We start from the raw sequence: 26,031 nt of genomic DNA, 5'->3' as shown, positions 1-26,031 counted from the left end.
AACTCTTCACATGAGGTGGCCAAAGTATTGGAGTTTCAGCTTCAACATCAGTCCTTCCAATGAACACCCAGGACTGATCTCCTTTAGGATGGACTGGTTGGATCTCCTTGCAGTCCAAGGGACTCTCAAGAGTCTTCTCCAACACCACAGTTCAAAAGCATCAATTCTTCGGTGCTCAGCTTTCTTCACCGTCCAACTCTCACATCCATACATGACTACTGGAAAAACCATAGCCTTGACTAGATGGACCTTTGTTGGCAAAGTAATGTCGCTGCTTTTAAATATGCTATCTAGGTTGGTCATAACTTTCCTTCCAAGGAGTAAGCGTCTTTTAATTTCATGGCTGCAATCACCATCTGCAGTGCTTTTGGAGCCCCAAAAAATAAAGTCTGACACTGTTTCCGCTGTTTCCCCATCTATTTCCCATGAAGTGATGGGACCAGATGCCATGATTTTAGTTTTCTGAATGTTGAGAGAGGTAACATACTTCAGCCAAATCACATACCAGGTTGAAATGCAGGCCCTTGGATTGCTTAGTCTTTGCTCTGAGTTCATTCTTCACTACTGTACCCTCAGTGCCTAGAACAGCCTGGCAGGTGCTCAGTAAATGTGTGCTGGATGGTTTACATTGGGGCACTCTGACACACAGTGTTAGGAACCCAAGCCCAGGCACCTGAGCTACCTGGAAAGCCGAGCGGAATCCACACTCCTGGGAGTCTACATGCACCAATAGAAGTGGACGCTCCCTGCATTCTCCATGCCTTCAGCACATTCTGGTGCCGTCCTACTGACCAGTGAGGACTTGGGGCATACCCATCTACCACTTCTGCTCACTGTGACCTCTGGAGGGTGGGTCCCAGGTCAGGCTCCCCTCCTCATGCATGAGGCCTGGCCCAACTAGTATGTGTTACATGTGACTGGTTATAGAATTCAACATGAGTATTGAGCCCCAGAATACTGACGGGGGCTCCTGCGTCTGCCTTGCTCCAGGCCAGGACCCATCCTCGAACCTGTCTCATATGAGAGAGAGTCCAGGTACAGGCAGAGCTAAGGCTAGGTCCCTGCTGGAAGGGCTGGAACCAGGTGGGGGCCAGTCAGTCCCTAGAGACACCATGCTGCTCTTGGTTCTCTTGAGGTGAGCATCAGATCCCAGGGGAAAGGAAGCAGTTGCAGCTTCCTGAGCCCAACTGTGGAGAGCGTGGTGATGCAGGCCTGTGAGACGAGGAAGCAGGAAACAGAAGGATGAGCTCCGTTTTGGCTGTGTTAATTTTCCTGATAGAGTTGGCTATCAAGTATCAAGTCTTTGGTGGTGATTTAGTTGCTAATTCATGTCTGACTCTTGGAACCCCACGGACTGTAGCTCGCTAGGCTCCTCTGTCCATGGGATTTTTCCAGACAAAAATACTGGAGTGGCTTGCCATTTCTTTCTCCAGGGGATCTTCCCAACCCAGGGATCGAACCTGGGTCTCCTGCATTGGCAGGCAGATTCTTTACCAACTGAATCACTATGTCTGTAAACAGCTGGAAATGGAGCTCTGGAGAGAGGAAGGTGAGGGCTGTGGGTGCAGAGCAGTGCACTTCCCCACATTCACAATCCCCTCTTCCTGCCTCCTGTACTGGCTGGACTGTTCTTTGCACCATTAGAGGTGGGGCTGAATCCTGAATGAAATGAATTAGTTTTACTCACCTTTCCAGCAGAAGTTCTGTAATTGCTCACACCCTGTCTCTGCTTTTACCATCTGTTGAGTCAGTTTAATGAATTTTTTATGATGTGTTCTTTATTTCAGAAAAACTATACAACTCCACTGGACGGGATTTAAGAAGGGCCCTCTTCTCCCTGAAGCAGATATTTCAGGTAAAAAAAAAAAAAAAAAGAGTACTGTCAGATTCTGTTTTTGCATTGCTGTGGGATTAGATGCAGACAAGTTTATGCCTTTTACTGATTACAAAAAGAGAAACGCTTTAGAGTACAAAGTAAATTTCGGTCAAAATATCAGCTAAGAATATTTTTACCATATCAAATATTTCAAACAATAGAAAGGAAAGAAAACATCATCAGAATCATGATATTTTTCCACGTTTACTTCAGATTTTAAAAAAATACCTACTACAGGTGTAATTGAAGTCTTCTGTTCTGCTAAATACTTGCCACCCTCTTGGGGGTCTCTTCTCTACTGAATGTCAGATATAGTGTTTACCATGCAAATGCACATTTCTATACTAATGGTGAATATTCACCCACAATATGTGACATTCTTTTGTGTCAGTTGTATATGCATGATATCATGCAGCATGTATCATGATGCAGTTTACTTAGTGAGAACGAGATCAGTGTGGGCATGACCCAGGTAGCTCTCAGTGTCCACTGTATGAAGGAAGCACAGTTTGTCCTGTTCGTCGTCTATTGGTGGACAGTTGGGTTCCTCTCCAGGGTTCTGCTGTTATAAACCATGCTGCTAGGGACACACCCCCTTGTGCGCACGTGCAGGCATCCCTGTCAGGTTCCAACTTATCCTTTGCCCCTAAACTTTCCCTCTGCTTCTCCCCTGGGCAAGTCAACGAGCTTCATGAAGAGGGCTGGGACGGGTGCAGGCAAACTCCAAGCTGTCACCCACAGGAGACTTCAGGGAAGAGAGACAGAGAGCCAGGGGCAGAGAGTGAGGCCTCTGTGCCAGGGCAGGCTCAGGAAAGGCAGGATGAGCTTCATGGAGAAGATGGCGTTTGCATTGAGCTTGTGTCTGCGTAGGTTCATCGTTCTTGCTCTCATGATATTAGACTCTAGGGTGTAGTCAGTCCATTTCTCTTTAGTTCCTATCTCCTTCACATCCTTAAAGAATTTTCTGTCAGTGATAGCTCCAGCCTGAATGGCTGTCTCCTTCATGGGTGTCTTCCTGTCTCAGAGGGATTGGCAGAAAGGCAGGCCAACAGGCCATCCTGCCTGCATGTTCTTGTCCCATTTTAAAACCTGTTCAACCGTGCACGCCCTCATCTTTTTCCCAGAGCAGAACCCTTCTCAGTGACAGTTTTTGGAGGCGAGTCCTCATTTCTCATCTTCCCACACTACAGGTGTGAGCCTGAGTCACCGTTGTCCCTTTAGATCGCACATCTCAGAAGTGCCTTGAGGTTTGGGGTCAGCCTTGGTTCAGGCCATTTCTTCTGGGAGAATTGTAACAGCTGTCGTGGACACTGTTCGGCCTTCCACGACTCAGTCCATCCTCCAGCTCCCACCAGAGGGGGCTCACGAAGTCCTTCTCACGCTGGTTCCGTGTAGCCTTATGGGTTACATCTGAATCTCTCAGTACAACGTTGAGGCCCTCTGGCCCTGGCCTCTGCAGCCCGCCTCCCTGTCCTTTGCTGCAGTGGCATCTCACTGTGATTGTGTTCTGGGAATAAGCCATGCCCTTTCTCTTCTGTACCTTCACTCCCGGACTTATTGCTTCTGTCCCAGGATGGTTCCTCCCCACACCCACTCCCCATGTCTCTCAGTTTCCCACTCCATGTCTCCTCCTGCCAGGGATTTTCTAGATGAACCCTCACTTCAGTCAAGGGCTCTCCATATACCTCTGTTCCTGTGCTCACCTCTTGAACAGAACCTGAGATACTCCAGGGTGCTTGTCTGAGTCCAGTCACCTGTGAGCTCCCCAGAGTCCATCACTGGCTCTTTGGGGCCTCATACAGTGGCTGGTGCTACTGAAGCAATAAGTGAATAGACCGGGCAATTGGAATACTCTTCTCAAGGGTGTCTGCCTTCATTCTTTCCTCTCTTTTAATTGAGTAAATGCTTCGCTAATTACTTGTCCCCAAGTTTCACTTCCCATGTATTCATCAGTGTCTCCCTGCTTCTTTTTTTTTTTTTCAATTTCAGTAAGCTTTTTTCTCCCCCCAAACTTACTTATTTTTAATTGAAGGAAAATTTCTTCACAATATTGTGTTGGCCTCTGCCATACATCAACATGACTCAGCCGTAGGTATACAAGTATCCCCTCCCTCTTTAACTTCCCTCCTATCTCCCACTCCTTCTCACCCCTGTAGGTTGTTACAGAGTCCTGGGTTGAGTTCCCTGGGTCATACAGCAAATTCCTATCAACTGAACAAAACAGAACTTCTTTACCCTCTGTTATGTCCTTCTCTCGAAGTCAAATTCCTGACAGCAGCTAGGCTGGACTCTTACTATACTGCCGGAAGTCCACACTCATGACGCTCCACACCCTCATTCTTATAGCCCTTCAGCCTGCCTGCTGTTTCCATTGTTCAGCTTTTCCATTGTTCGCCTCACTGAGTATCCAGTTGGTGGCAGAACCACACAGAGAAGAGCTCTTCGAAGTGACTTTGAAACATTGCAGTTTGTGTACTCTGGGTATAATATACTCTTCGAAGAAAAAGAACCACACACACATGCAGATCAACTGTTTATAGTAATCATTTTGCTGATAGTAGTGTTAGTATTGCTATTCTGATACTGCAGTTTGTGTGTTTTATAATTTTGTCATTCTTAGAGTTCTTAAGGATTAGGGTTCTTAGTGTGTGGAAGAAAGTTGATAGAAAGATAAAACAGTTAAGTTAAAAAAACCTTGGGATTTCTGAATTTAATTAGAAGTATTGAAATGAACCCATGGTGTTTATTATCCTAACAAACTTGCAAAAAAGCATACTTCTAGCACTAAGTTGATTGAAAAGTATTAGAAGCAATGATCAACCCATTAGCACAAACCACCACTAGCACAGACATTGTGGTCTTAAAATACTGAAAGGAATCAGAGTTCCTTGGAGAAACAGCTGACTTCAAGTCTGGCATAGGAAATGGGTAAAATAAACTTGGAACATATTATTATACAGATAGCAAGGAAGCTATCAACTATGACTAGGATTATTGCCAAAGGAACTTGGGAGCATGTTGAAGGGTCTCCCACTGGCTGGCTGAAGATGGACAATATAAACATCAACAAGCATGATAATTACATTGAATTGAAGCACATCAGCTTAATCTGCATTGATAAGTTCATAATAATACTAAAGAATAACAATGAATTGGTCACCAATGGAAGAAAGATGGTGGTGAACCAGCTGTTTATTTTGAAAAATGGGTAAAATTCTAAAATCACACATTTATCTTACTTTTTCCTATATGAGCTTTAGGATAATCAAACAGTAGTTGAGGGAAGGTATGCTTCTAAAAATATTCTAGCTCTTTAGTAAGAAGAAGTGATATAGTTAGAGTATCACTTAGAACATTAGAGTTTTGCAACCCTGAATGAATGAATGGATCTAGGTATGGAGCTTCAAGACCTGCTGACACAATGGAAATGAGATACAACCAGATATTATGTACCTTCTCATGGAAACTCACACTGCCATTGAGGATGCAGTCACACCAACAGATTCAACCCTGGATGTGTCTGATCCTGCCTCTCTGTGCGGTAACCGATTTACAAATGATCTAAGACAGAGGCACATGTTAAACCACACCACAAGTAATCAGCACAACCCAGAATACAGGCTCCTCTGAAGGACAAATGATCGAACTTCTTCAACACACCGATTTCAAGGGGAAAAAAGAGATGATTTAAAAGACATTTTAAAGTTGTATCAACTAATTGCACATGTGGACCTTATTTCAATCCTACTACAAAATATCAAAAAAAAACCAAACAACTAATTTTGAGACAGTTGAAATTGGTCATTGTCCAGTTGAAACTGGACATTTGATAATATTAAGAAAGTATTCATTTTTATGGTGAGTACATAATTTTTTTATGGTGATTACATAATTTTAAAAAGAGTTCCTGGAGGTACATATTAGAATATTTATGGATTGAATGATGTGACATCTGGGATTTGCTTCAGATGAATATGGCAGCAGACAGGATTGGGTGATAGATGGAATAGGATTGATATGAATTGATTGGCACTTGGCTCCCTAAATTGTTCTGTCTTCTTTTGTATGTTTCAAGTGTTCCATGGTGAAAAAGTTAAAAGATAAATCGAACACATGGCAATCTAGTTTCATACCCCTCACCATGCTTGTTCTGTAGTGTTGTCGCTCTGAATTCTCAAGGATGCTGTTTCCACCTTTTACTCAGCAGACACGTATTTTTGAACAGCCTTTGTTGGCTTTATGTGGCAAGGATGAAGACACTTGCTCCCAGAAGTTTAATCTGTTTGGAAGACCACAGACCTGTCTGTAAAATAGCTCCATCCCACAGGGGTCTTGGGTGGATTCCACAGCCAGCAAGCTGTCTGGAGATTGGATCACCTTCTCCCATACCCAAGTGTCTGCATCTCTATCATCTCCTAGGTTTCCTTGATGTGTGGAGGTTCCTTTTGGAACTCCAGTGTAAAGGTGTAAAAACACAGCCACTGGTCATTTGGATTGAGTTGAATATTCCTTGATTAACAGGTGTCAGAAAAAATGATCACAGGTTAAAGTGTGGCTATTAATCTGAAATTCAAGGATAATCTCTTATTAGTTAGTGTTAACATGTTGATTTCTCTGGAGTCAGAAAGCAGTGTTTCAAAAATCGTTTATTTATTAATGCCCATATACTTTAAGGTATGTTTTCAAAATCTTGTACGTTGCCAATTTGGACAATATCTTCTACATTTATTGTCTGTATATTTTAATTTCCTAAGTGCCTTATCTACATATGTGCATCAATTTTAGTTAGGGTTCTGGATTATTTTTTATAAACACTGCCCAGTGTCTTTTTCCAAGAGCCTTTGCCCGACAGTCAGCTCTCTGCTATATTAATATTAGTGATTAGCTTGAGTGGTTTCTTGAGAGCTTGTTCTCACTTTTTCACCATGAAGTCATGTGTGAATCTAGTTTTAGTTAAAGTAATAAACATTTGTTACATGCTTGGAAAAACTTTCTGACTAGACATGAGCTCATCTAAATGTTCGCTTTTCACATATGCTGGTGGAAAAGAATATGGATGGAGGGAGAATTATTTTTATTTCCTTCATACATACGAGTGTAAAGTGATTTTCCAAAAATCATGATATTGTCCCATTTTCTCTTGCTTCCAAAGCCATGATTATCTTCAAGTCTGAGTTAACACAGCTGTCTTTCATTACCGTTGGGGCATGGCAGTGCTCACCCCTCCCCCCAGTGCCCTCTGAATGTTAAGAGTGTGTTTTTGGTTCAAAGGGAGTATCTGCCTGGCCTACTACCTCCTCCCCACCCCCACCCCCTTTGCTCAAGTCCTCCATCCATATAATTGGAAAATGCCATAAAATCAAAATGAGAGGCTGCTTTCAACGTGGAGACAGGAGAATTATGCCAGTGTGTCTAAATTATTTTTTTCTTTTTTGGAGATAGACCATGGTTGCTGACCATTCCTATAATAATAACCTTTCATTATTCTATTAAACTTTCTACTACTTACATCACTGAGGTTTTTCATTTTTGCTCTGTTGTTATAATTGAAGATGAATGTATCCTAGCTGCATTTGAGACAAGGCAGGGTCTAATCAAGGAAATCTCCTCCCAAAACAGTAGTGGAAAAGTTAGTCTCCTAGGGCTCCATCGAACTTGGTACTCCAGGCGAGGGCCTGGCTGGGCCATAGTTAGGTCATCTTGGCCAAAGTTTTGCCACTCCTGAGTCTTCATCTGTGAAGGGAAGGCAGGATTAGATGAGTGATTCTTGAACTGGTCGCCTTTTAGGATGGATTTCCTTGGGAATTTAATGTCAGAGCCTGGACCCCTCCTTTTTAAAGCTCCATCGATGATCCTGATGTGAGGGAGTCAGGGGTGAGAAAAAGACTCTTGAGCACCTCTGTATCCTGTGCAGAGCTTGTTAAGCACTGGTTGCTGGGCCCCACAGTGGAGCTTCCTGTCTAGTAAGTCAGGGTGGAGCTGGGTACTTTGCATTTCTAACCAGTTTCCAGCTGACGCTCAGGTGCCTGTGGGTCCGGAGACCTGTCTTTGAGAACCACCCTATTAGATGACTCCAGTGATTCCTTCCAGGTCCTGCCTTCTGTGATTAGACTGCAGGCCAACCGCAGTGGCTCATTTGAGGGACAGTGTGGCTGCTCCAGACACGCAGCCGATTCTGTATTCTGCCTCCTTGCTTGTCCTGTGAGCAGCACAACTTGGGAGGTGGAGAAACTGCTCCCTTACTTTCTCAGGTGCTGTTTGCAAGACCCTCGTAACCTTCGTTAGGGACTGTCCTTTGAAACACACGAGTGGCTTTGAATCGTTCACGCTATGGTCTGTGCTGCGACCCAGTGTTTCCTGTGTTGAAACCCAGCAGGCTTCATGTGGCCGGTCCCTAGGGACCTGTGGGGGCCTGGAGCCTGGTGATTTCTGAAGACTGAAAAACAGCTCACTATAAATATTCCTGACAGTCAGGGGATTCATTTGCTTTATCTTTATTAGATTGCCCAGAAGGCAATAATTGGTCTTTGGCAAACAACAATGTGAAGACTGGTTGTAAAATTCCCCTGGCAACAGTTAAGATGCTTCATTTGAATAGAGCCGAACAATCTTCAGAGGTCAGTCTGGAGTCAGAGGCTTGTACGTAGTTTTCACTGCACAGCCTGGATGGAGGATGGACTGGGACAGTATTTGAAGTTTTTTTCTCTCTCTTTCTCTTTTTTTCTTTCCCTGTTTTCTGCCAGGATGACAAGGATTTGGTGCATGAATTTGTAGTGGCTGAAGGTCTGACGTGTTTGATCAAGGTGGGAGCTGAGGCAGATCAGAACTATCAGAACTACATTCTGAGGGGTAAGTTATGCTGGGTGGGTGGCACCCAGCCCCTCCAGGAACTCCAATACTGAGAGCTTTTTAAAAAGACTTGGATTACCAGGTAAGGTGATGAAGACATCCTGTAGCAAAAGATGACACCTTCATCAGGTTTTATCAGTTCTCATAACTTAAATTAGAGACCGAGTTCATTTTACTGACTTTACGTGAAGTCTCTTCCTGGTCACTGAGAAAAGAGAGCATTCTGCACACTAGGTTCTTTATATTCTCTTTTACTTAGTGAGGAAAGAGACACACCAAGTGGCTTGGAAAAGGCCTGCATTGCAGCACAAAGCCCCCTAAAACCAGCAAGGCCAACTATTATCTGGGAAAAATACTGTCTACGACTTGGGTTATCACTGAGAGTACCTATAAGAAGCACGCATTCCTCATCAGGTCTGGGGTGGGCCCAGAATCTGCATTTTAAAGAAGGATGCTGAAAACTACCTCTGTAATTTCATTTTTTTACAAAGTGGTGCATGTGTGGTGTTTGAAGCACTGATTACTCTTCCAGTTCATAAAGTGAATGCTCTTTTCAGAGTTAAAGTATCTTTGTGTACCTTCATGTAAATAATTTTCTTTGCTTCCATAAAGTCTGTGAATAGGCAGGGCAGGCATTATTAGGTTGGATCATGTGACATAGCTATTATCAACAACATTAACTTAGTGGGGAAAAAATTTAGTGTAGTTCAGTATTGTCTCCATTTTGCAGTTGAAAAATCTGACTCAAAGAGTTTGAGCACTTGCCTAAAAAATTCACTTCTTCTAGCGTGAAGTTGACCACGGGCCATATCCAGGCACTGGGGTGCATCATGGCTGATTGGGGTCCTGTTCCCCCTTCTGCATCTATGCCTGTAACTCCACAGCTCTGTTTTCATATAAGGAAGAAAAAGACCTTCTTTTCTTGTCCTTGGATGAAGGCAAAATACACAAAATGCGATTTAATAGCAAATATCCTTTGTTAGAGTTGGATGAGAGGCGCACAGTGAAGCAGTCTCCTGCAGTTTCCTGTTGTGTTTTAACCCTAAGAAGGTTTGTTATGTTTTGACTTGTGACCCAGCACCTGGAACTCTCTGGATCCTTCCCTGTTTTCTCTGCTTCTGGAGAGCCACTGCAACAAGGGCAGAAGCAAAAGGGAAAACTGAGCACTAATTAAAATAATTTTAACAATGTATTGTCATAAAAAATTTTTTTAGGATGTATTGTCATGTCAGTGTTAATTATTTCTGTTCATTTTGATAAATGCCAGGTGTGTGTGTGTAAGAGGATTCCTCAGCCTCAGTTTCTCTGTTCCATGTGTTTGTGAGGCTGGCAAGGCACCTCCTTCTGTCCACCTTCTATCTTTTCCTGGATGTGTGGAAGAGTGTCACTACAAGCTGTTGGTAGAAATGCTTTATGGATGAATTTTATGATTTCTGGTCTCAATGTCATTAAATCATTTATATGGAAGCTTTTATGGTATGTGTAGACAAATTAACCATAGATTTTGTCCTGCAAATGCAGCAGTCCTTCTGTGTCTGAAAAGATGTATAAAGGCCTTGATGCTCATCTTCATATTTCCATCTACACTGGCCCAACACCTGGAAGAGGGCATGGTACAGAAATAAGGAGCATTTCCTCTGGATTATTTTCCAGGTTACTTATACCATGGATGCTCTTAAGTTGAACCACATGGAAAGAAATATACCTAAAATTGCCTAATTCTGAATACTGAGTCCAAATTGACAGTGGTTTTTTTGTTGTTGTTGTTATGTTTAAAGTATACATCATTTTCACCTAAAAAGAAAGTCTTCCCCAGAGGATGCTGGCATGAATCCACAGACTTCCACATACCTCTGTAGAACTAATAACCATCTACATGTTTATGCTTCTGACCTTTACCTAGGAGTGTATATATGCATTTTTATAGAGCCATCATCAATATAAGCATCTTCGTTCATCTGCCTCCAAGGCTGGAGGGAGTAGGGTGGCTCTGCCTGCTGTGTTCAGCCCCCTCTTATCAGGAGGGTAAAATTCTTGTCAGGCGCCCACCACAGATCTCCCATGGATTAAAACTGAGTTGCATGACCACCTATAGCTGCAAGAGAGGCTGACATAGTGGGTGCTTGGCTTCCTGGACTCTAAGGAAAGTCAGGCAGCAAGAGAGAAGGGATTGGCTTTGTGCCTGCAGGTTGCTTGTGTCTGCCACATAGAGGGAGTGAGGAAGGAGAAACTCAGCCCAGCTGAGAAAGCCTTCTGATAAGCAGTCCAGTGGTGGCCTGATTGGAGATAGAGAGACATTTGTCTGTCAATGAAGGCATCATGACACAGGGGCAGCATAAGCTCAGTGACTGCACAAGATCCCAAATGGTGAATTGTGTCCATGGTACTTGCAGGTAATCAAAGATGGTGTTGACCTGGAATACTTCAGCTGGGCTTTCCACCCAGTGTACACTTATCATTAAACTTGTGGTGGCTTGTTAATCTATAGTATCCTCATCTGCACTGGAAAGACACCAAAAGCCATCACCCAATGCTTGAGAATCAGAACTCCCAGGCACAGCCATGGGAGAGCCCTGCCAACCACCTGCTACTTCTCTATCCCTGCAGGAAATGCTACTGAGGTAGGACTCTCACATATCAGCACTGCCTAATCTGTGAGGAGACCCCATGTCTCCATTGCCACCATCGAGACCTTGCTTTCTGATTTTGATTTTCCAGTGGTCTGTTTATTGGAGGCCAGATGGCCACCATCTGTTACCTGGGAAATGAGTGAGCACCCCCTCCCATTCAGGTTACTACAAGATGTCCTTCTTTCCATGCAGCCGAGGGGCCTTTGCACACCTGCCCCACTTCCACTGAGTCTCAGAGAACTTGGGGTAAGCAGGGCACTGGGTGCACATGTTAGCATGTTTGGATGTGTCTAACTGAAGCCCGTGCCAAGAAAGTGTGCTACTGAGGGATGTAAAGGATAGATTTCTTAGGCTGTGACTTTTGTGCTTTGATACAAGGAAGCTATCATTTTCCCCAGCCCACGTGTTGAGTCACTCCTTCCTGACCTTGAAGACATGTGGGCTTTTCTAGGTTGTGATCCACTGCCAGCAGCCAGCAGACTTTTGTAATCAAGGATAGCCTTTGAATTGCCTCTTTGTCCAACCTCATTTTAGCCAAATTACCTTGGGTGAAGGATGATGAAGCCGGATGCAGATCAAGAGAGAGAAATGGGAAGAGGTTTCCAGTTTGGTCATTCGCCGTCCCCCGGGGAGAACGTGTCATGCTGCCCTGGGCCCCTTGGGAGAAGCACAGCAGAGGGTGAGGGTCGGCACCTCTACTGTGGTGTCCACAGAAGGCGGGGTGAGCAGGTTTAGGGTTTGCATTGTGTTGGTGGGCCCTGGGGTTTAGGGGCTGTGAGGACAGAAGTGTTAGCAAACTGAGCCCAGACATCATTTGGAAGCTCTCTCACAAGTCATAAGGTAGACCAGTTGTCCTGGTGCTGTGGGGGAGCGTGCCCTTCACAGAGTTTCCTCAGGAGCCCTGGTCTGTGTGACCATGTGTGGGGCCCCCAGATCCAAAGGAAACAACGTTTGGAGGACCCAGTCCTTTTCACATCTGCTTTTAGGACTCTCTTAATTTATCTCTATTTTTGCACTCAGTCCTCTGTCAGCTCTTTTTTTTTTTAAGGCCCAAGTATCTGTTGCCCTGTATTGAGGGTGTCTCTGCTGAGAGGTAAAGACAGGTTTTGAGTTATGGTGTAGCCTCATACTCTCCAAAAATGTGAGATGGCTGCTGGGAAGGGGTCTTAAAGGTACAACATGCAGAAATAATATTTATCTGACTTATTATTCTTGAATGGTTATACCTAGTGATCTACAGGGTTTTTGTGTGTATGTGTGTGAGAGAGAGAGCTTGCCCATATTCAATATATATCTACTAAGAAATTTTGAATCTCACAATTATTCTTATTGAAGTGAGACCTTGAGAGATACATTCCTGGGAACTTAAACTTTGCATGCACATGCTGAGCATTCACAATAGGCCATGTCAGATCCCTGGGATGTGCTGATAAAACGAAGATACAGCCAGGTCCTAGAGAAGCTCCCCGGAGGTGCTGCCTGTGACCCGCTTTATATGTTATATCACAGATGTCTTACGTGTCTAGAAATTGCATAGAGGTGATCTGCTTTGGTGAGGAAAGAGAAAGAGATATGTAGGATCAGTAAGATAGCTGCCTTTTCTTGCTGTCCCTCAAAAGAAGCTGCCTCTTAAAGGCTAGTTTTAAGTGGAGAAATTTGATCATTTTTCCTAAAACAAAATACCAATTAATTCTAAAGTATTCTAGTTCTAAATTCTAATGACTAAAATACCTAGTCATTATCAGAGCTGGTTAAGATCTTAGAACTCCTTTAGCTCAGCCTTTGCATTTTGGGAGAAAACTGCAGATACTGTGTTTGCTCCTAAATTAAAAAAAAAAAAAAAAATTGAAGTATAATTGCTTTACAATGTTGTGTTAGTTTCTGCTGTACAACACAGTGAATCAGCTACATTTCTTTAAATGTGTTAATGGTTGTCGACATTTAAAAGTTGAGTGATTTGACATAAAAAAAAAATCCAGATGTCTTTGGAAAAACTGAACCAGAGAATTTCAGTGCCTTGCCAGATATCACTTAACTAATGGAGGGAAATGCTTGTGTATTAGGGGTTCTCTTAATGAGGATCAGGACTTGTGGTCAGATAGCTTTGGCTGGGATCTATATCACCAGGAACCAGGCAGTAGTACAAAAGGATCAAATGGTAACCAAATGATGAGGAAACCAACATTCTCCATCCCAGGAAAACTTAAATGTTTATCTTTTGACATTTCAAAGCCAAGGAGGAAAGTGGAGGTTGGGTTCAAACTAGATGAGGGAGGGTAGAGGATACCCAAACTGGCAGCCAGGTTGAGAGATGAGAACAGAGGGTGGGACCTGCTTACTTCCTGAGCCAAAGTCCATTCCTTGGCTGCCTTGTTTTCTACCCTCCAGCCTGGCCTGACTCTCCTCTGCCCCTTACCCTAGTCCTGAGGTGCAGCCAACTGTCTGGGAGGAACCTTCCTTTTTCTTACCTCGTGCTGAGTCAGTACGTCAGGGATTAATCATGGCAGCCACATGGCCAGTTGTGTGGATGACCCAACAGCACGTGTTGTGGTAGTGTTTGTCACAGCCCCCTGCAGAGAGGGGGGATGAAACCAGGGTCACGGACAGAATCCTTCTTCATTTGATGTTTCTCCTCTTATTCAGTCAGTGTGACAGCGGCTGTTCCCAGTAGGAAGTCATGTTGGCCATCACAAGTTAGCAGCCCATGGGGCCAACTTGACCTGCAGAGATGAGAGTGTCAGAGCATCAAGGTCAGTGGAATAAAGGTGGCCTGAGATGGCACAGCTGACAAGAAAACCTCGTAAACACTGATACATAGATTTTTTTTTAAAAAACTGAAACAGTTTAAATTTTTTTTTTATCGTGTAGTTTGTGAAGACACAATTGTCTGAAAAGCAAACAGCATAAAAAGGAGAAATGTAAAAATCACCCATAGTCCCATAAAACAAAGACTGTTTTCTACCCACCCATGTACATGCTTGTGTTGTACGTGTCTTTTACAAAAACAAAGTGTCCTGTCCATATGTTGTCAGCCACAACCCCTGGAAGGGAACAGTGGACCTTGGTGGCTGGCTTTGTGGCATCTCCTAGTGTGCTTAGTCACTCAGTCGTGTCTCTTTGCGACCCCGTGGACTGTAGCCCACCAGGCTCCTCTGTCCATGGAATTCTCCAGGCAGGAATACTGAAATGGGTTGCCATTTCCTACTCCAGACATCTCCTCGTCCTTGGCACTATTCTTTAACTTCTTTAAATTGCATCTCCCTCACCTAAAGAGATAATACCTTATAGGAATGGTGTGAGGCTTAAAAAGCTCATTGTTGTTTAGTTGCTAAGTTGTATCTGACTCTTTTGCATCCCCACGGACTGTAGTCTGCCAGGCTCCTCTGTCCATAGGATTTCCCAGGCAAGAATACTGGAGTGCGTCACCATTTCTTACTCCAGGGGGTGTTCCCTACCCAGGGACTGAACTTGTGTCTCCTGCACTGGCAGGTGGATTCTTTACCACTGAGCCACCAGGGAATCCTAAAGAGCTCATAGAAAGATCTAAATAAAGGAGTGAATTGTAGGTATGACAGTTGTTATCAGTAGTAATGTTATTAACACGGTAATCATCTGTTATGGGCTGAATTATGTACCTCTCAAATTCATGTTGAAGTCATACCCCTCAATACCTCAGAATGTGACTGTATGTGAAGACAGGTGGTTAAGTTAAACTGAGATCACTGGGCCCTGATCCAGTATGACTACTGTCCTTAGAAGAAGAAGACACTAAGTCACAGACCTGTTGGGGGGAAATGATGTGAAGACACAGGGAGAAGAGAGTCAAGGAGAGAGGCCTCAAGAGAAACCAACTCTGCAGACACTCTGAGCTCGGATGTTCTCCAAACTGTGAGAAGTAAATATCTGTTGCTCAAAGCCCAGAGCCTGTGGTATTTGTCACAGCAGCTCAAGTGACTGATACATCATCCTTGCAAAAGAGACTCTAGGAGTTATTGGGTAGAACCTAGGGTGAAAGTCCTGGGGATAGAGTTGTTGGGTTCAGAGATATGTACATTTCCGTCTTGTTTTTAGTTGAATAATTGCCCTCCCGAGTGGATGTGTGAATTTATGTTTCCATCCGTGGTCTCTACTTCTTCTCATTTACCCTAGGGGGCTAATCATTCTTTGCAATCTTTGTCATTCCTGGTGATTGTATGCATGCATACTAAGTCCCTTCAATCGTGTCCAACTCTTTGCGACCCTATAACTGTAGCCTGTCAGGCTCCTCTGTCCATGGGATTCTTCAGGGAAGAATACTGGAGTGTGTTGCCATGCCCTCCTCCAGGGGAATCTTCCCAACCCTGGGATCAAAACTGCATCTCTTGTGTTGGCAGGTGGGTTCTTTACCACTATCGCCACCTGGGAAGCCCATCATTGTACAGAAGTGTCATTCCTGATGATTAGGGCACACTTACTCCTACAGACCAATTTTATAGTCATTTTTATAAAGTGGTTTGTAGTTTTTGGTTGTCATTGTGTTAAATTTGTCCATAAATTTAGGAAGAATTGATATCCTTATTTAAAAATTCTAAACTATTACCTACATGCTCTTTCATGGCCTGGGACAAATCCTTTGCAAGAATATTTTCTCCATGTAACTCTTGTTTGCCATGTCTGTTTCCTTCTCATTTGTTACAGAGCTTTCTGCGTATCTCTCCAGGTGCTTTTGTATTTATTTTTTCTTGTTTATTCATTTTTTTAAAATAAATTTATTTATTTTAGTTGGAGGCTAATTACTTTACAATATTGTAGTAGTTTTTGCCATACATTGACATGAATCAGCCATGGGTTTACATGTGTTCCCCTTCCTGGACCCCCCACCCACCTCCCTCCCCATCTCATCCCTCTGAGCCATCCCATTGCCCCAGCCCTGAGCATTTGTCTCATGCATCGAACATGGACTGGTGTTCTGTTTCACATATAATAATGTACATGTTTCAATGCTATTCTCCCAGAACGTCCCACCCTCACCTTCTCCCTCAGAGTCCATAAGACTGTTCTATGCATCTATGTCTCTTATTCTGTCTCCCATATAGGGTTATCGTTACCATCTTTCAAATTCCATATATATGCATTAGTATACTGTATTGGTGTTTTTCTTTCTGGCTTACTTCTCTCTGTATTATGGGCTCCAGTTTCATCCATCTCAGTAGAACTGATTCAAATGTATTTTTTTTAAATGGCTGAGTAATATTCCATTGTGTATATGTACCACAGCTTCCTTATCCATTCGTCTGCTGATGGACATCTAGGTTGCTTCCATGTCCTGGCTATTGTAAACAGTGCTGCAGTGAACATTGGGGTACACGCGTCTCTTTCAATTCTGGTTTCCTCGGTGTGTATGCGCAGCAGTGGGATTGCTGGGTCATATGGCAGTTCTATTCCCAGTTTTTTAAGGAATCTCCACACTGTTCTCCATAGTGGCTGTACTAGTTTGCATTCCCACCAACAGTGTAAGAGGGTTCCCTTTTCTCCACACCCTCTCCAGCATTTATTGCTTGCAGACTTTCGGATAGCAGCCATTCTGACTGGTGTGAAATGGTACCTCATTGTGGTTTTGATTTGCATTTCTCTAATAATGAGTGATGTTGAGCATCTTTTCATGTGTTTGTTAGCCATCTGTATGTCTTCTTTGGATAAATGTCTGTTTAGTTCTTTGGCCCATTTTTTGATTGGGTCGTTTATTTTTCTGGAATTCAGCTGCAGGAGTTGCTTGTATATTTTTGAGATTAATTGTTTGTCTGTTGCTTCGTTTGCTATTATTTTCTCCCATTCTGAAGGCTGTCTTTTCACCTTGCTTATAGTTTCCTTTGTTGTGCAAAAGCTTTTGATTTTAATTAGGTCCCATTTGTTTATTTTTGCTTTTATTTCCAATATTCTGGGAGGTGGGTCATGGAGGATCCTGCTGTGATTTATGTCGGAGAGTGTTTTGCCTATGTTTTCCTCTAGGAGTTTTATAGTTTCTGGTCTTACATTTAGATCTTTCATCCATTTTGAGTTTATTTTTGTGTATGGTGTTAGGAAGTGTTCTAGTTTCATTCTTTTACAAGTGGTTGACCAGTTTTCCCAGCACCACTTGTTAAAGAGATTGTCTTTTCTCCATTGTATATTCTTGCCTCCTTTGTTGAAGATAAGGTGTCCATAGGTGCGTGGGTTTATCTCTGGGCTTTCTATTTTGTTCCATTGATCTATATTTCTATCTTTGTGCCAGTACCATACTGTCTTGATGACTGTGGCTTTGTAGTAGAGCCTGAAGTCAGGCAGGTTGATTCCTCCAGTTCCATTCTTCTTTCTCAAGATTGCTTTGGCTATTCGAGGTTTCTTATATTTCCAAACAAATTGTGAAATGATTTGTTCTAGTTCTGTGAAAAGTACCATTGGTAGCTTGATAGGGATTGCATTGAATCTATAGATTGCTTTGGGTAGTATACTCATTTTCGCTATATTAATTCTTCCAATCCATGAACACGGTATATTTCTCCATCTGTTTGTGTCCTCTTTGATTTCTTTCATCATTGTTTTATAGTTTTCTATATATAAGTCTTTTGTTTCTTTAGGTAGATATATTCCTAAGTATTTTATTCTTTTTGTTGCAATGGTGAATGGTATTGTTTCCTTAATTTCTCTCTGTTTTCTCGTTATTGAAGTATAGGAATGCAAGGGATTTCTGTGTGTTAATTTTATATCCTGCAACTTTACTATATTCATTGATTAGCTCTAGTAATTTTCTGGTAGAATCTTTAGGGTTTTCTATGTAGAGGATCATGTCATCTGCAAACAGTGAGAGTTTTACTTCTTCTTTTCCTATCTGTATTCCTTTTATTTCTTTTTCCGCTCTGATTGCTGTGGCCAAAAGTTCCAAAACTATGTTGAATAGTAGTGGTGAAAGTGGGCATCCTTGCCTTGTTCCTGACTTTAGGGGAAATGCTTTCAATTTTTCACCATTGAGGATAATGTTTGCTGTGGGTTTGTCATATATAGCTTTTATTATGTTGAGGTATGTTCCTTCTGGAGAAGGCAATGGCACCCCACTCCAGTACTCTTGCCTAGAAAATCCCATGGATGGAGGAGCCTGGTAGGCTGCAGTCCATGGGGTCGCTATGAGTCGGACACGACTGAGCAACTTCACTTTCACTTTTCCCTTTCATGCACTGGAGAAGGAAATGGCAACCCACTCCAGTATTCTTGCTTGGAGAATCCTAGGGACGGCGGAGCCTGGTGAGCTGCCGTCCATGGGGTCGCACAGAGTCGGACACGACTGAAGCGACTTAGCAGCAGCAACAGCATGTTCCTTCTATTCCTCCTTTCTGGAGGGTTTTTGTCATAAATGGATGTTGAATTTTGTCAAAGGCTTTTTCTACATCTATTGAGATAATCATACGGTTTTTATCTTTCAATTTGTTAATGTGGTGTATTACATTGATTGATTTGCGGATGTTAAAGAAACCTTGCATTCCTGGGATAAAGCCCACTTGGTCATGATGTATGATCTTTTTAATATGATGTTGGAATCTGTTTGCTAGAATTTTATTAAGGATTTTTGCATCTATGTTCATCAGTGATATTGGCCTGTAGTTTTCTTTTTTTGTGGCATCTTTGTCTGGTTTTGGAATTAGGGTGATGGTGGCCTTATAGAATGAGTTTAGAAGTTTACCATCTTCTGCAATTTTCTGGAAGAGTTTGAGTAGCATAGGTGTTAGCTCTTCTCTAAATTTTTGGTAGAATTCTGCCGTGAAGCCGTCTGGTCCTGGGCTTTTGTTTGCTGGAAGATTTCTGATTACAGTTTCGATTTCCGTGCTTGAGATGGGTCTGTTAAGATCTTCTATTTCTTCCTGGTTCAGTTTTGGAAAGTTATACTTTTCTAAGAATTTGTCCATTTCTTCCAAGTTGTCCATTTTATTGGCATATAGCTGTTGGTAGTAGTCTCTTATGATCCTTTGTATTTCTGTGTAGTCTGTTGTGACCTCTCCATTTTCATTTCTAATTTTGTTGATCTGATTCTTCTCCCTTTGTTTCTTGATGAGTCTGGCTAATGGCTTGTCAATTTTGTTTATTTTCTCGAAAAATCAGCTTTTAGTTTTGTTGATTTTTGCTATGGTCTCTTTTGTTTTTTTTGCATTTATTTCTGCCCTAATTTTTAAGATTTCTTTCCTTCTACTAACCCTGGGGTTCTTCATTTCTTCCTTCTCTAGTTGCTTTAGGTGTAGAGTTAGTTTATTTATTTGATTTTTTTCTTGTTTCTTGAGGTACGCCTGTATTGCTATGAACCTTCCCCTTAGCATTGCTTTTACAGTGTCCCGTAGGTTTTGGGTTGTTGTGTTTTCATTTTCATTCGTTTCTATGCATAATTTGATTTCTTTTTTGATTTCTTCTGTGATTTGTTGGTTATTCAGACGCGTGTTGTTTAGCTTCCATATGTTGGAATTTTTAGTTTTTTTCTCCTGTAATTGAGGTCTAATCTTACTGCACTGTGGTCAGAGAAGATGGCTGGGATGATTTCAATTTTTCGGAATTTACCAAGGCTAGATTTATGGCCCAGGATGTGATCTATCCTGGAGAAAGTTCCGTGTGCACTTGAGAAAACGGTGAAATTGGTTGTTTTGGGGTGGAAAGTCCTGTAAATATCAATTAAATCTAATTTGTCTATTGTATCATTTAAAGTTTGTGTTTCCTTGTTAATTTTCTGTTTAGTTGATCTATCCATATGTGTGAGTGGAGTATTAAAGTCTCCCACTATTATTGTGTTATTGTTAATTTCCCCTTTCATACTTGTTAGTATTTGCCTTATATATTGTGGTGCTCCTATGTTGGGTGCATATATATTTATAATTGTTACATCTTCTTCTTGGATTGACCCTTTGATCATTATGTATGGTCCTTCTTTGTCCCTTTTCACAGCCTTTATTTTAAAGTCTATTTTATCTGAAATGAGTATTGCGACTCCTGCTTTCTTTTGGTCTCCGTTTGCATGAAATATGTTTTTCCATCCCTTCACTTTCAGTCTGTATGTGTCCCTAGTTTTGAGGTGGGTCTCTTGTAGACAGCATATATAGGGGTCTTGTTTTTGTATCCATTCAGCAAGCCTTTGTCTTTTGGTTGGGGCATTCAACCCATTTACATTTAAGGTAATTATTGATAAGTATGATCCCGTTGCCATTTACTTTGTTGTTTTGAGTTCGTGTTTAAACATCCTTTCTGTGTTTCCTGTTCAGAGAAGATCCTTTAGCATTTGTTGGAGAGCTGGTTTGATGGTGCTGAATTCCCTCAGCTCTTGCTTGTCTGTAAAGCTTTTGAATTCTCCTTCATATCTGAATGAGATCCTTGCTGGGTACAGTAATCTGGGTTGTAGGTTATTCTCTTTCATTACTTTAAGTATGTCCTGCCATTCCCTTCTAGCCTGAAGAGTTTCTATTGAAAGATCAGCTGTTATCCTTATGGGGATCCCCTTGTGTGTTATTTGTTGTTTTTCCCTTGCTGCTTTTAATATTTGTTCTTTGTGTTTGATCTTTGTTAATTTGATTAATATGTGTCTTGGGGTGTTTCGCCTTGGGTTTATCCTGTTTGGGACTCTCTGGGTTTCTTGGACTTCTGTGACTATTTCCTTCCTCATTTTAGGGAAATTTTCAACTATTATCTCCTCGAGTATTTTTTCATGGCCTTTCCTGTTATCTTCTTCTTCTGGGACCCCTATGATTTGAATGTTGGGGCGTTTCATATTATCCCAGAGGTCCCTGAGGTTTTCCTCATTTCTTTTGATTCTTTTTTCTCTTTTCCTCTCTGCTTCATTTATTTCCACCATTCTGTCTTCTACCTCACTTATCCTATCTTCTGCCTCCGTTATTCTACTGTTGGTTCCCTCCAGAGTGTCTTTTATCTCCTTTATTTCATTATTCATTATATATTGACTCCTTTTTATTTCTTCTAGGTCCTTGATAAACATTTCTTGCATCTTCTCAATCCTTGTCTCCAGGCTATTTATCTGTAACTCCATTTTGCTTTCAAGATTTTGTATCATTTTTATTATCATTATTCTAAATTCTTTTTCCGAAAGATTCCCTATCTCCTCCTCTTTTGTTTGATTTGGTGGGCATTTCTCATTTTCCTTTACTTGCTGAGTATTTATTTCTCTGCCTTTTCATCTTGTTTAGATTGCTGTGTTAGGCGTGGCCTTTCTGTATTCTGGTAGTTTGAAGTTCCTCTTTATTGTGGAAGTTCCTCACTGTGGGTGGGGTTGGACGGGTGGCTTGTCAAGGTTTCCTGGTTGAGGGAGCTTGTGTCGGTGTTCTGGTGGGTGGAGCTGGATTTCTTCTCTCTAGAGTGCAGTGGAGTGTCCAGTATTGAGTTTTGAGATGTCTATGGATTTGGTGTGCCCCTGGGCAGCCTGTATATTGATGCTCAGGGCTATGTTCCCGCGTTGCTGGAGAATTTGCGTGGTATGTCTTGCTCTGGAACTTATTGGCTCTTGGGTGGAGCTTGGTTTCAGTGTATATGTGGAGGCTATTGGATGATCTCTTATTAATTAATGTTTCCCCTGCCTTTCAGTCTTATTCTTGCAGTAGCCTCAAGACTTCTCCATCCATACAGCATCAATAATAAAGCTTTTAGGTTAACGGTGAAAAGATTCTCCACAGTGAGGGATACCCAGAAAGGTTCACTGAGTTACATGGAGAGGTGAAGGGGGGGGGTTGGGGTGACCAGGAGGGGAAGAGGGGAATTCAAATGTGGAGAGAGCAATCTAGCCATAAGCACTTCCCTCTGTGCTCTCCACAGTCTGGAACCCTCAGAGCGGTTCACAGAGATACAAAGAGAGGGGGGAGGAAGGTAATAGAGGTGAGCATGAGTAGAAAGGGAGGAATCAAGAGGGGAGAGAGAGATCTGGGAAGTATTCTGTTCCCGAAGTGTTCTCCGGTACCCAGAACACCCTCAGAGATTCACAGAATTGGGTTGAGAAGAGAAGGAGGAGGGTGGGAGATAGAGGTTCCCTGGAGGAGAAGAAAGAGTGTCAATAGGGGGGAGAGAGTAATCAAGCCAGTAATCACACTCCTGAGTAAAAATGTGTCCTAAAGATTGGGTTCTTAAATGTACAAAATTGATATCAAATATGTAAAACAAAGATTAAAAATCTAGAGTAGAGGTTAGACTCTTATAAAACATACAATATAAAAAAAGAAAACAGTGTAGAAAGAAAAAAAAACAGTAAAACAGAAAAAACAAACTAAAAAAATGTAAAACAGGAAAAAAACAGTAAAAAAAAAAAAAGAAAACACAAAAAGTATAAGATATATATATGCAGTTTGCTTTAAAAATAGGGTTTTTTTTTGCAAAGTAATAGTGGGTTATGAAAATGAAAATTACAGGTGTAATAGAGGACTTAAAGAAAAAAGAAAGAAAGAAAAATTTAAAAAAAATAAAAAATGATAATAGTGAAAATATATATCCTGGACTTTCTCTGGAGCTGTTGTGAGCAGTGTGGGGTCTGTTCAATTTCAGATAGATCCTTGTTCCTGCTTGCACTTTTCAAGATCTATAGGCCCCTTTCAATGCAGTCGGTATTAACTACAGGGATTTTAATCTGTTGGCCTATCACTTCCAACGCGCTTCTCTCTGTTTATTTGGCTTCTGTTTGGAGGTCTCTTCAGTATCTAATTTCCGCCCTGCCACAAAGGGGCGGAGGTGGTCTCGTTAGGTTCGCTTGTTCAGTCGTGCTGTGGGGAGGGAGGAGCACTGCAAACCTGTATCACTGGCGTGTGTGTGTGGAGAGCTCGCAGTGTCTCGGCCGCACTGGGTTCGCCCCCGCTCACGGCGTGTGTGCTTTCCCCATCTACCCTGCTCAGGCTTCAGGTTACTCGGCCGGGGAGCGGGCCCTGAAATGCGTGCACTTCCCAGGTCTAAGCCGCTCAGGTTCAGGCTCCTGGTGACTCCACAAAGGCGCAGACTCGGTTGCGCCCGCGGTTTGTGCCGTTCCCGGTCGGAGCAGCTCAGGCAGCCAGGAGTTTGGCGAGCGCACTCTCCCCTGTTGGGGCGGTGCGCCTTATCACCTCCCTGGTCCCCGCCTCGGTTTACGGGCGCGCCCGGCTCCGGTGTGCTTTGTGTCGGTTCTGGGGAGCTGGTCTCTGGCTGCGACCCTCCCGGCGGCTGTCGACCCTCCCGGGATCTCAGGCAGTCTTTGCTTAGAAACTGGGAGCCTGTTTGCAGATTGGTAGGGGGTGCCCTCCCTGGGGCTGAGTTTGCCCCTTTCCGGCTCTGGCGGGCCCCGCCTGCCCGCTGTGTCCGGCGGGGGATGGGGCGGTCCGCAGCCGGCTGGCTTTCCTCTGGTATCGCTCAGTCCTTTGTTCTGTGAGCGGGCCGGCAATGCCTTAGATTTGGGTTTTTCGCGGGATAGTTCTCTCTCTCTGGCTGTCCCACAGTTTAGGTTACTATCTCACGTTAGCTCCCTCAGATTGCCCTCAGGGCGTTGGGGCCCAGTCCTTACCCTAAGCAGTGCTGCCCACTCCTCTCCGTTCAGCCCCCACTTGCTGGTGGCGGATGCGAGCGTCTGGGGATCTTTGCTGGGAGTTGCCTTTAGGCACGTAATCTGTGGGTTTTATTTATTTTTTCTCCCAGTTATGTTGCCCTCCGAGAATCGAAATCTTCCCCCAAACCCGCCGTTGAGACGGTTTCCTGGTGCTTGGAAATTTCTCCTATGACTCCCTCCCCGGGATGGGTCTCCGTCCCTAACTCTTTAGTCTCTCTTTTATCTTTTATAATTTCTCCTACCTGCTTTCAAAGATAATGCGCTGTCTTTCTGGATGCCTGACGTCCTCAGCCAGCCTTCAGAAGTAGTTTTGTGAAGTTTGGTCAGCGTTCAGATGTTCTTTCGATAAATTTGTGGAGGAGAGTGTGGTCTCCCCGTCCTATTCGTCCGCCATCTTAGCCCCGCTCCTTGTTTATTCATTGTTGATTTGGGTCTGATATTGACCACATGAAAGGATGAGAGGATTCTCTTGGGTCTTTTTCCTGTTTATTTTATAAACTTGCTTTGGGAGTGTTGTCTAAGAAAGATCTGTCTTACCCTCTTTGGGGGTGTTTTGCTTCAGTCAAGGAACAGTGTGTCTTGGGACCTGGATTCCTCAGTTGTGGCAACTGCTTGGCTAAGACTGGCTCATGAGTGAGGTACCTCTTCCCTGAGGGAGTGTTAGCTTCCTCTTCTTTCGTCTTTGCACGTTGGAAACTCTCCCTTTGAGGACTTAGATGAGCATCATGCCTGCTGGAGACTTGGTCTGTCAGTTCTGGGTGCTCACCGGCTGTGGTATGTGGGCTGGGCGTGGCTAGAGAAGCTGGGCCACTCATAGCTGTGGGATGTGGCCTCCACATTTTGTTGTTTATTCTCATTTTCTTCTCTGCTGTAGTTTTTTGAAACCTCTGCTTTTGGTGGCTCTGTGCCCTGGTGTATCTCACCTTGGCCTGACATTTCTGTTCACACACTTGGCATGCTGTTGGGGACATGGCCTACAGGTTGAACCAGTCACAGACCTGCCTTGGGCTTTGGTCAGGACGGGAAAGCCACAGCCTGCCCTCCTTAGGGAGGGAGGCTGAGTCACTCTTGCTGCTGCTATCGGTTTGCGGTGACAGAAGGGTCGCCCCTGAGTGCTCTGAGCGTCCCCTCTGTGGCATCTCTTGACACCCCTTCCATCCCTACCCTCTGTCAGGCCTCCTGCATCCCTCTTAAAAAAACCAGGTCAGAATATCAAGAGCTGCACTTTTGTCTTTCCTCTTCAAGCCCGTCCAGGCACAGGGGCCAAAAGTGGATTCCTGCTGGGGCCCTTCGGGTCGTTACCGTGGCCCATCTGATCATGCGATATTGTGGACTTGTACAGCTTTTCTCTGTGACTTTCTCCCAGGAGAAGGAGCTGGCTGCTGGAATCGCCATTCCCCACAGGCCTGCTGCAGTCTCTGGTGTATTCAGATGGAGTCCTCAGGGGCTATAGTGTGTGGTGTTTTACCCCTAGTCTCGGGGCTCATGTAACCTCTTCTCCACTTGTGTTTCTCATTGGTTATTTGGGTCGATTGAAAGGAAGGGGGCTTGGAGGCTTCTCATTGTGCTGCCATTTTTCTGGAAGTGTGAGCTCGTCAGAATCATCATTGCTTGAGCTCTGTGTCCTGTCAGACCCTTAGTCTGCAGTGCTGCATGCAGGAACATGGTAGGTCAAGTGGGTGAGGGAGCAAGGGAAGGCCAGAGCCAGGTCCTGACCTTTGATGGGACAAAGTGCCCGGTGTTTTACCTTTGGGTTCTCAGGTGAGAGAGCCAGGTCCTGGAATGGACCGCAGGTAAGACAGGCAACTCGCGTGACCTGAGCCCTTCACCACCTTGGGCAGCAAGCAGGATGTTTACCTTCAATATCCAGTTCTAAGTGGGCACTTCCAACTTTAAACACTATCTTGGTTTTCCCTTTCACCCTCTTACAAGGTTATTTTTTTTCCTTATAGTTAGTGCTTGTCTCTTGGTTAACTTTACCTGAGAATGGATAAAGCTTTTCTTTGAAGTTTTAGTTTTTCTGAAGTAAAAACCAATGATTAATTCTGTTGAATGTAGCAAGAATTAAGTAATAATAGAAATACTCCATAAGATAGTCTTTATAAAGCAATGCACGACTAGGT

At 43.3% G+C, this 26,031-nt stretch overlaps 1 protein-coding gene and 1 long non-coding RNA gene across 37 annotated transcripts in view; one reads left to right on the top strand and one right to left on the bottom strand.

Moving 5' to 3' along the window:
* Window positions 1–26,031, top strand: part of FHOD3 (formin homology 2 domain containing 3) — a 514,139-nt gene that overhangs the window by 222,160 nt on the left and 265,948 nt on the right. For all 36 annotated transcript variants that reach the window (XR_014074757.1, XR_014074756.1, XR_014074755.1 and 33 more), the window contains exons 4-5: window positions 1,788–1,855; window positions 8,620–8,725. Coding sequence is in view for 25 of the 36 variants with exons in the window: in XM_081562360.1 (XP_081418486.1) it covers window positions 1,788–1,855; window positions 8,620–8,725 (174 nt within the window). In the remaining 11 variants the exon portion in view is untranslated. The remainder of the gene's footprint in view (window positions 1–1,787; window positions 1,856–8,619; window positions 8,726–26,031) is intronic.
* Window positions 10,042–24,684, bottom strand: LOC145534573 (uncharacterized). Its single transcript, XR_014074764.1, has 3 exons — window positions 24,151–24,684; window positions 13,824–14,075; window positions 10,042–12,012 (listed from the first exon to the last, which is right to left on the bottom strand). It is a non-coding gene; the product is annotated as an uncharacterized LOC145534573 (long non-coding RNA).

Source organism: Giraffa tippelskirchi, chromosome 14, assembly GCF_054371585.1.
Source record: "Giraffa tippelskirchi isolate mGirTip1 chromosome 14, T2T-mGirTip1v1.2.pri, whole genome shotgun sequence".
NCBI classification, from domain to species: Eukaryota; Metazoa; Chordata; class Mammalia; order Artiodactyla; family Giraffidae; genus Giraffa; species Giraffa tippelskirchi.
The sequence above is the reverse complement of the archived record's forward strand: the minus strand, read 5'-3'. Positions and strand labels throughout refer to the sequence as shown.